Here is a 10,332-nt window from a genome sequence, read left to right as displayed (position 1 = left end):
CACTCCGCTGCCGCAAGTCGCCGCCGTCGCTCCGCTCCTCTCTAGGTTCAGATTAAGATTTTCCGTCAGAAGGCCGCGCAAGTGTACTTGCGTCTCACCGTTACCATAGTGACTGGGCCTCCGGACCGCGGATCCTCGCTGCCTTGTCAACATCTTTGAGCGTCGGCAGCTCCGGAGGCCGTGGTAACTGGCGGGTAACTAGGTTTTGGAGTGGGATTTTAAAACACGTGTCTTTAAAGCTGTCTTGATCTGTCAGAGGTTTAGTCTTCGTTCACAGTCTTAATGCTCGAGTCAGTGGGTCAAATTCCGTTTATTCCGATTACTTGAGAGGCTGAGTTACTTTATCTATTCAACAAGCCCTTTGTTCTGATAGAAAACAGACTGTGGATGAGCACAAAGAAACCCCAGACGGACAGACGTGTCAGGGTACAGCCGAAACTAGGTAATTATACCCTGTGACTAAAATGGCGCTTCAGAGACCTAAGCTGTGTATGGTGAAGCCGCATGCTCCCAACATTAACTTCTAGACCTTTTGGAGGATTCAAAGGAAATTAAGACATAGATCCAGCTCCAAGAAGCTTGCAGTCTAATAGAAGATACACACGAAATACTCAAAAAAATTGTGACCATGTTGTGTAGCGCTGAGTATAAGTGTAATAGGATTCAGTGGGTGAGGATATAAACAAGTAAACAAAAGGAGGAGAGGTGCTGTTCAGTTGATCTCAACTTGCTTCTCCTGGGTTTGGCTAGGATTAGCATCCAAGGCCTCCACTTACTTACTTACATTCTGTCTTTCAAACTCTTCACCTAGCATTCAAGTTCATTAGCAAATCATCTGCTTTCTAGGTTATCACAGAGTTTTCCAAAGATTTTTTCCAATAAATAGGTTTGCCACTGAACAACTTAGATAACTATCATTATCCTTAAAGTTTCCAGGAATAATTTTCTCGATACTTGCTGCTTGACTGCTATGCTAGTGACTTACATTTTATGTTTTTATTATGGCAGGACCTAAGTCTGTATAAGTCAGGATAAAACTAGTCACATGGGCTCCAAGTAATCATAAGGAGGGCAGGGATTACAATTTCTGGAAAACAAAGCCAGAAATACTTGATGAACAACGTTTGGAAGTACACCACAAGCACTTGCAAACATGACACCAAAACACAGTATCTGTGGCAGGCAGGGGAAAAAAAAGGAAAATGACTTTGAATGGAAATGTAGACCTACTCCAAGGGATAAAGAACGCTGAAAATGATATATATGTGGGTAGATACAAAATACTTCTCTTGAAAATTTTCTGAAAGAGATGATTGCTTAAAGAAGAAATGATGTGTTGTGGGGTTTATGGTATATGTAGAAGTATATATAACAACAAAGTAATGCAGGATGTGAGAGGGGAAATAGAATATACTCCTGTAATTTTCTCGCATTAAAAGTAGTATAATGTTATTGAAGGCATACTGAAATGTTAAGATGTATATCTTAAGCCTTAAAGTAATCCAAAGCAACGTTCAAGGTTGTACAGCAATAAACCAATAAAGGAGATAAAATAGATTCATAAAATATATTCAGTTATTTGTTTCAAAAGTACAGAATAAGAACAAAGGGGAACAAAAAATAAATGGCACAAATGAATATAAATAGCAAGAAGGCAGATTTATGTTCAGTCATATCTATCACATTACATATACATGCATGCTCAGTCACAGCCTGTCTGACTTTGCAACCCCATGGACTGTAGCCCACCAGGCTCCTTCATCCATGTAACCTTCTAGGCAAGAATACTGGAGTGGGTTGCCATTTCCTACTCCAAGATCATATTACATATAAATAATCAAAACACTTTAATTTAAAAGTCAGAGATCATCAGGGTGGATTTTTAAAAGCAAGACTTAACTGTATACTGGTTATAAGACAGCTACATTGGATATAAAGGTTAAAACTAAAACTATAGGAAAAGATAAATTATACTAATGAGTAGAAAGTAGCTATGTAAATTTTAGAGTAGATTTTAGAGCAAGGGATATTAAAACTAAAACTGTAGGAAAAGATACATTACGCTAATACTAATGAGTAGAAAGTAGCTATGTAAATTTTAGAGTAGACTTCAGAGCAGAGAATATTACTAGGGATAAAGAAAGATAATAAAAATTTATCCAGAGTACATAATACTGCTAAAAATTTGTGAGCCTAATAAGAGTTTGAAAGTATGTGAAGCAAAAACTGGCAGAATAGAAAAGAGAAACATATTCATAATTATAGTTGGATATTTCAATATCCTTATTTCAATAATTGATAAACTAGTATACAGAAAATAACGTAGAAGACTTGAAAAACTGTCAGTCATCTAATTACATGTATAGAACACGTTGCCCAACAGCAGCAGGATACACATTCTTTTTAAGTGTACGTGGAACATTTGCCAGATAGTCCATATTCTGGCCATAAACAGGTCTCAGTAAATTTAAAGGAATTAAAATAATACAAAGAATGTTCTCTGATAACAATGGAATCAAGAAATCAGTAACAGATATTAATAACTAGAATATTCCCAGATATTTGAAAACAAAATATCACTGTTCTAAAGGGCTTTTCTGGTACTTCAGATGGTAAAGAATCTGCCTGCAATGCGGGAGACCCAAGTTTGATCCCTGGGTTAAGAAGATCTCAGGGAAGATCCCCTGGAGAAGGAAATGGCAACCCACTCCAATATTCTTGCCTGGAGAATCCTATAGACAGAGAAGGCTGGTGGATTATGCTTCATGGGGTCACAAGGAGTTGGACAAGACTAAGTGACTAACACTAACAAATAACCCATAGGTGAAAGAAGAAACCAGAAAGAAAAAGTTTAACTGAAGGAATTGAAAATACAAAATTTCAAAATTCGTGTAATGAAGCTAAGGCAGTGCTTTGACTGAGATTTATAGAATTAAATGCTTATGTTAATAAAATAGGTATCAAATCAATGATCTATGCTTCTATTTTAAGAAACTAGACAAACAAAAACAAATCCAAAGTGAACAGTAAAAAGGAAGTGCCAAAGATTGGAGTTGAAATCAAATAAATAGAAAGCAGAAAATTTAATAGAGAAAAATCACTGAAACCTAAATATATTTTCCAGGAGATTAAAATTCTTTTGTGGACTCCCTTGCTCATAAGATAAAGTCTAAACTCTTTAACTGGGTTCATGTTCCTGCTTGATTTAACCACTACTTACTCTTTCTGACCTGGTTTCTTTTTTCTGTTTTTTAGATCTTCTGTTTTCCTGTCTGTTGGCACCTGAACTTTGTACATGCTGTTTCATCTGTTTGCCCCCTTCCCAGATGCTTCAGTGTCTTTGCTTCCCACTCATTTCCACCTAGTTAATACCTGCTCATCCTCTAGGTTTTGTCCTGGTCTAATGCCCTCTCCCCTAACCTGGAAACTCCACTAGGACAGCCACTGTATTTGATTTGCTGTTTTATCTTTAGTACTTAACACATGCCTGGCTTATGGTGGATTATCAGCAAATACATATTTTTTTTGTATGAATGAGTTAATTCTACTAATGGATCTGTTTTCTTAGGATGTGACCAGTTCAAACATTACTCTTTTTCTGTATCTCATCAATCAATATCCTGAAGAATGAAAGATCACTTATTCTTGGGCTTATGAGAATTGAGAGAGAGTATTTAGAGGTTTCACCATTTTTTCGCTGTTAATAATTTGCTTATTCATCCATTTCTCTGTGAAGATACTCTGATGTATATACTCATACTGGATAGTTTTATCATTAAGACTACTTTTTGGTTTGTTTTGTTGTATCATCCATATTAAAGAAGAAACTTGGCACAACTTGTGCCAAATAAACTAGTTTAAAATGATAAATTGGGAGAATTTAAGAACATTTCACTTGCAAATACCTTATTTTGCAGTTTAAAGGTAGTGTCAATATGTCAGTGATTGAAAAGTGAAATCAGTGCCTCAACACTCTGATTTTAAGAGTTATGCAAAAAAGATAAGAGAACTTGTGCTGATTGAATTTTTGTATCCCAGGCATTAGCTTTTTATTCCTCAAAACAACTCCGTGATGTAGGAATTAGTACCATTTTACAAGCTTAGTGATTTGCTCAAAGTCTCAGAACTAACATGGTGTTCAAATTTAAACCCAATTCTGATGCCAAAAGCCATGAGTTCCACACTGCCACCTCCATAAATAATTCAAACTGTTAAAAAACATTCTGCCATCCTAAGGACCAAATGTTTGGTCCCAGAGATATATCAGCTAATAATGGCTAGTAATTATTTCAGTTAATCTGACCATGACAGTTAAATGGTTTCTCTGAGCTAAAATTGTGATAAACTCTTCACAAATAGCACCCTAGTAAGAAAGAGAAGGTAGAATTAAGGTTTTGTCTAACATCAACTTAATTATGTAAAATGCTATTTTCCTCCTATATAAAGCATATGAAAGCAGAACAGTGGAAACTTAGCATAAAATGTAGGTAGTAAAAAAGACTTTCATTAAATGTGAAAAATGCTCACTAGCATTTAATAGTTCAGTCATCGCTAAGGAAACTGAAAAAAATGATTAGCTGAAAATGAATTTTCTGGCTTAAGCGTTAAACTTAAGTATTACACTCAGTACGGTAAACTGTTGTTGATACAGAGATTGGGAGAGAGAGTTTGGTCCAGAAGATAAGTTTCAGCTTGTTGCTGGAATGACAAATTGAGACATTTTATTCTCTAGCAGGTAGGAAACTATATGAAAGAATCTCTGATGTCATAATTTCTGGGTGTCACTGGGCTCTTTGATTGTCATTCATTTGGTGAAGATAGTATGAACAGAGGAGAGTCTCAGAGTTCAGGGAACAGAAGAGAGAAGACCGTATGAGATGTGTTCTCCCTTTCTCAATTGTCATTATTCCTGTCATTTAGGAATTTCAAGGCTCTTTTGAGAAAACAAGAAATAAGAGGTAGTCCAGGCATTAAAGAGAGGTTGTAGAAAGTCCTGCACAGGAAGAACTAGAGAGAAATCTGTAAAAGTGCAGTTTGAGGCCTTTTCAGTGGGATGAGGAATAGGTAGATTGAATTAATCTGGGTAATTAATTAAGGGAAAGCCTGGGAGACAAAGATAATGAGAAAAATAGCATATGAAGTGAGAAGAATCTCATGTGATTTTGTGCAGATTGATTAGATGGTTCATTTAGAATAGAGATGCAGCATTCATAGATTAAAATATTTAATATTACTAGAAAACAAGGCCATGACAGCAAGAATAAAACCCTCATATATACTTTAGAGACAATTTTTAGCGCAGTTTTAGCTTGTGCTGGAGCTGTGAATTGTGATATTTTATTTGTTAGCAGGCAGGAAACTATGTGAAAGAATCTTCTGATGTCACAGTTTCTGGGTGTCACTGGAACATTAGATCATCATTCCTTTGGCAGTTCCAGCCTTCCCTGGAAGGTCAGTAGAAGCAATTGATTTATTCACCTCTACAGGAATCAGACTGGGCCTATTTTGGTAAGTCTATGTATCAAATTAGTTGAAACTTAATACTTACATACAATAGTTAAACTAAACCATAGATTTTTACTGTGGTTTTACTAATTTGTCATTGAATGTGACATTTTTTTCCCTCAATAATTGATACACAGTCTATAAAAACTACTATAATATTCAAACTCCAAAGCTTTAATAATTTAGTTTTATTATTACCATCATAAATACTTATTAGGCATAGAATACTGCACTAGGCATAAGAAACAGTTATGAGGTATTTTTCACTTTTCCTGTCCTTTGCTGAAGACATGTGAATTTATACAAGATAGAGCTACTGGAGAAGGCAATGGCACCCCACTCCAGCACTCTTGCCTGGAAAACCCCATGGACAGAGGAGCCTGGTGGGCTGCAGTCCATGGAGTCTCTAAGAGTCGGACAAGACTCAGCGACTTCACTTTTACTTTTCACTTTCATGCATTTGAGAAGGAAATGGCAACCCACTCCAGTGTTCTTGCCTGGAGAATCCCAGGGACGGGGGAGCCTCGTGGGCTGCCGTCTGTGGGGTCGCACAGAGTCGGACACGACTGAAGCGACTGAGCAGCAGCAGCAGCAGAGCTACTATGCTCAGACGGTCAAGGGTCTGCCTGTAATACAGGAGATGCTGGTTCAATCCTTCGGTCGGGAAGATCCTCTGGAGAAGGGAATAGCAACCACTCTAGTACTATTGCCCGGAAAATTCCATGAACAGCGGAGCCTGGGAGGCTACAGTCCATGGGGTCGCAGTGTGTTGGAGACTAGCATTTTCACTTTCACTTTCCCAGGCACTGTTCTAGGTATTAAGGATTTAATCCATGGTGGCAAAGACATAGAATGAGAGTGGGGGTCGGGGGGACAATGATTAAGGAAAAACATTTACAGAATTTTAGAGCACTGGTTCTTAACAGGTGGAGATTTTTCTCCCCTTTTCTACCAAGAGACATTTGGCAATGTCTGAAGACATTTTTGACTGTCACAACTTTGGGGGTAGAGTGCTATTGGTGTGTAAGTAAGTGGAGGCCTTGGATGCTACAGAACTTCCCACAAGGTGCAGGACAGCTTCCTCCCTCCTCAACAAAAAATTACATGATCCTAAATGTCAGTAGTGTTGCAGTTGAGAAATCCTGAATCAGAGTGATGATAACTGTTACAAAGTAGTAATAGAGTGCTAAGAAAACTTATAATGGAGGGTTATAGAGGGCGCCTCTGAGAAAGTGAAATTTAAATTCAGACTTAATGAATGATTTGGCCCTAACAAGTAAAGAGTGGGAGCAGTGGGGTGGGGAAGAATTCCAAGCAGAGGCAACAGTGGGCAGTAAGGAGCTTATTTTGTGTAGCTGTGTGTGTATCATACACATCTCATGTATACATTGCATTATATATGTATATATAATGATGCTCAGCAACTGCTGAGTAATAGTAGTTAACATCTATTGAGCATGTACTATGTCTTAGGCACTGCATTTTACATGTATTACTTCATTTAATCCTCATTATTACCCTGGAGGTGGATACCATTACTAAGCTCAGTTTATTTTTGGAAGCATACTTGGTTAAGTATCTTTCCTAAGATTACATAGTTGGGAAGTGCCAGAACCAGGATTTGAATCCAGGTCAATCCAGGTCTCCCATGGCACTGTCTTAACTAACGCACCGTAAGTGTGGAGGAGCAGGGGTTACCGAATGATCACCAGGGACAGAAGGAATAGCTGTAGATATCACATAGATGTGAAACGGCTGTGTATCAAAGGAGGAGAAGTGCGTAAATAGGCAGAGAGGCAGGGAGGTCAAGCCTGTTGTTGCCATAACCAAAGTCAGATAGTTATTTTTCATATAGCAGAAATGGATTTCAGTTATGTTAACCATAGGACACGGTTTAATTTTATCTAGTGGCCATTTTATATTTGCTCAAGACTTAAAATTGTATGTAAGAGAGAGTTGTATAGAGTATGCATGCACTTTTATAGATCTTTAAAAATGTCATTTTTCAGAATGTTTCTATGTGCCTGTAGCAGAATTAATGTTAAGAATTCCGAAGAGCTTTTTGAAAACAGCTCACCTCTCATCTCCCTTATTTTAACTTTCTAACCTAGGTTTTCAGTGAATTATGCCTTTTCGGTTTGGGGCTCAGCCAAGGAGGTTTCCGGTGGAAGGGGGAGATTCTTCAATTGGGCTGGAGCCTGGACTGAGCTCCAGTGCTACCTGTAATGGGAAAGAGATGTCACCAACCAGGTAAAAAGTCTTCTTACCCTAATAACTGAGGAGACATATATGGCTATCATCAATACGAGCTTTAGTTAACATTCAGTTAATAAGAAAGAAGCCCTAGAATATTGCTGTTATTAAATTGGTATTTTTTATAAAGGCTTTTTTTTTTTTTTTGATGTCAACCATTTTTTTAAAAGTCTTTATTGAATTTGTTACAATACTCCTTCTGTTTTATGTTTCCATTTTTGACTGCAGGGCATGTGGGGTCTTAGGTCCCTGACCAGGGATTGAACCCACACCCCCTGCCTTGAAAGGTGAAGTGTTAACCACCGGACGGCCAGGGAAGTCCCATTAAATTAATCTTAACAGAGCCTAGGTTTTCTTAGCATAGAGTCTGTGTATTATACCTCTGTAAGTCTGAATGGTAGACCATTTTTTGGGGGTAAATATTTATCTTGGTTTTTTTGTTTATAGTTTCAAGATTATATAACAGTCCATCAAATAAGCAAACCCCAGTATTTTTTATGTGCAGGGCACTGTTCTAGGCATAAGGCTATAAAATATGAAAAAACTCAGACCTCAGATTTAGTGTCACTTTGGCTTTTACTTGACATTTGGCAGAAGGTAAGTGATATAGAGGTGAAGATTCTATGAAACAAAGTCATTTTTGCAAAATTGAAGAAACCTATAATAGGATTTTTTCTTCTGTTTACCATAGCAAATAGTACATTGATTTCTCATGGCTTGGAAATTTTCAGAACACGAATTTAAACTTAATAAGGGAGGTACTTTAAACATCAGAGTTGTTCAGGTATAAAACAGATGACTTTGAGAAATAGTTATCACTAGTCTTTAGAAATGTTTAAGGTTGGGTTATTGTTTGGTGGGGATGTTGGAAAGGAAATTCAAGCACTTGGTGTATTTTGAGAAGATGTCATTTAAGGCTCTTTTAAACTTGAGATCCTATTGACATTTGAATAGTACATGGAGTCATATGTTGTTTTATATTTTTTCCACAAATAGTTTTAAAATCACTCAACTGGAGTGATTTTAAGATGCATATGCATATGAATTGCCATAGTATTATCACTTAGGTTTACAACTATGCACTTCCCCCTCCACTTTTCTTGGCTATTGAGTAATCACTGCATACCTTTCAGAATGAACATATGGAAGGTTATCTTTATAAATTTCCTTTGATTAAGTGTATGGCACACCATTTAGCCACATTTTCTTTGCAATGTAAGTCTAAAATGTGCTCTGTTAGTGCCACTGTGTTAAAATTATTTTCTGACATTGAGAGATTTCAAAATGACTTAGCTGAATATGCATTCAAACTTTGGTGCTCTGAAAAAAATTTCCTTTTTTATATCGCACTACATGTCATTTGTTGTTTTATTTAGGCAACTCCGAAGATGCCCTGGAAGTCATTGCCTGACAATAACCGACGTTCCCATCACTGTCTATGCAGCAATGCGAAAGCCGCCTGCACAAAGCAGCAAGGAAATGCATCCCAAGTAGCACCATTAAGTCTTTTGTGGAGGTCTGACTAGGTCAAGGGTAACGGGCCGGGATCATCTTATGATCTGGTAAACAAATAAAAGTGGTGGCACCTTTGGATGATGACAAGAGTTGAAATATTTACTTTTAGTTGGGAAAGACAGAAGTGTCGTCTGTAAAACGTGTGCAGTGATAAGTCATCAGTTATGTTTGATAGATAAGACAGACTAATATTTCACAGTTAGAAAGCACCTTCGAGATCATCTTGCTCACAGTGGATCATTAATATCAATAATTCATGGTGAAGCTTAAGTCACCTTGATTATCAGACAGGAAGGGCTCATCCTCAACGCTTAATGTGTTTTGGGCTGGTTTCCTTTGCTTATATTTGAATTGCTACTTAGCTGAACCCGTTCACTTGAATACCCCAAGCCAGTTTCTGTCTTTTGATAATGTTCTGCGTAGGAATGATTATACTGGGTGAGAAATGGAACCCTGTGGGTTATGTATTTTGGAATAATACCCAAGACCAAAGGAGATTCTTAGTCCGTGGTTAATCTGCAAAGCATATGCACTGCTATCATAAGGGAGCTCAGGTGATTGGTTAACTTATTATAATGAGGTCAAGGCTATGATTCTAACCCCAAGGAATAATGATGTCTCCTCATCACACTCTACCTCAAGTCCCAGCCAGTCATCTTGAAATTGTCTGTAGTTAGTATTGAGAAACTTCAGATGGATCATTTTATTTGATTAGACTTAAGGTTCAGTTTTGAGGTCTAGGCCAGCGTTTTCTGTTTTTTCTTCTTGTAATGGTTCCAAGAAACTCAGCTTGCTTTCTTTTCCTCTTGATGGTTGCCACCCTTCATTCTATAAAATTTTTTTTTCTCCAGAAGACTGACTTTAGTGTCAGATAATTTCCCCAGGTTCTTGTCTGCTTTCCTACATTACATAAGGCTTATCCATAAGCCTTTTAAATGAAAGGTTTATTAGCTATAGTTACATGGACATAGATGCATGTGTGCTACATGAGGTGAAAATAAAAACTTTTCATCAGGGATTTATAAATGGAGAAACTCTGAGAGCTCACATAGTGGTGAG

General features: G+C 37.4%; 1 protein-coding gene across 7 annotated transcripts; it reads left to right on the top strand.

Moving 5' to 3' along the window:
- The first annotated feature begins 67 nt into the window (after positions 1-67).
- On the top strand, positions 68-9,360 carry FAM229B (family with sequence similarity 229 member B). Of its 7 annotated transcripts, none has more exons than XM_027551184.1 (4): positions 68-183; positions 5,352-5,508; positions 7,617-7,755; positions 9,135-9,360. In XM_027551184.1, exons 3-4 carry the CDS (start codon positions 7,631-7,633, stop codon positions 9,250-9,252), a joined length of 243 nt encoding a protein of 80 aa, XP_027406985.1. In that variant the 5' UTR covers positions 68-183; positions 5,352-5,508; positions 7,617-7,630; the 3' UTR covers positions 9,253-9,360. The 7 variants fall into 7 exon arrangements, with proteins under 7 accessions (XP_027406985.1, XP_027406988.1, XP_027406984.1 ...); XM_027551187.1 differs by having other exon boundaries at positions 5,349-5,451; XM_027551183.1 differs by having other exon boundaries at positions 5,349-5,508.
- The last annotated feature ends 972 nt before the right edge of the window (positions 9,361-10,332 follow it).

This window comes from Bos indicus x Bos taurus, chromosome 9 (genome assembly GCF_003369695.1).
Source record: "Bos indicus x Bos taurus breed Angus x Brahman F1 hybrid chromosome 9, Bos_hybrid_MaternalHap_v2.0, whole genome shotgun sequence".
In the NCBI taxonomy this organism is placed as follows: domain Eukaryota; kingdom Metazoa; phylum Chordata; class Mammalia; order Artiodactyla; family Bovidae; genus Bos; species Bos indicus x Bos taurus.
This window is presented reverse-complemented; position numbering and strand designations above follow the sequence as displayed.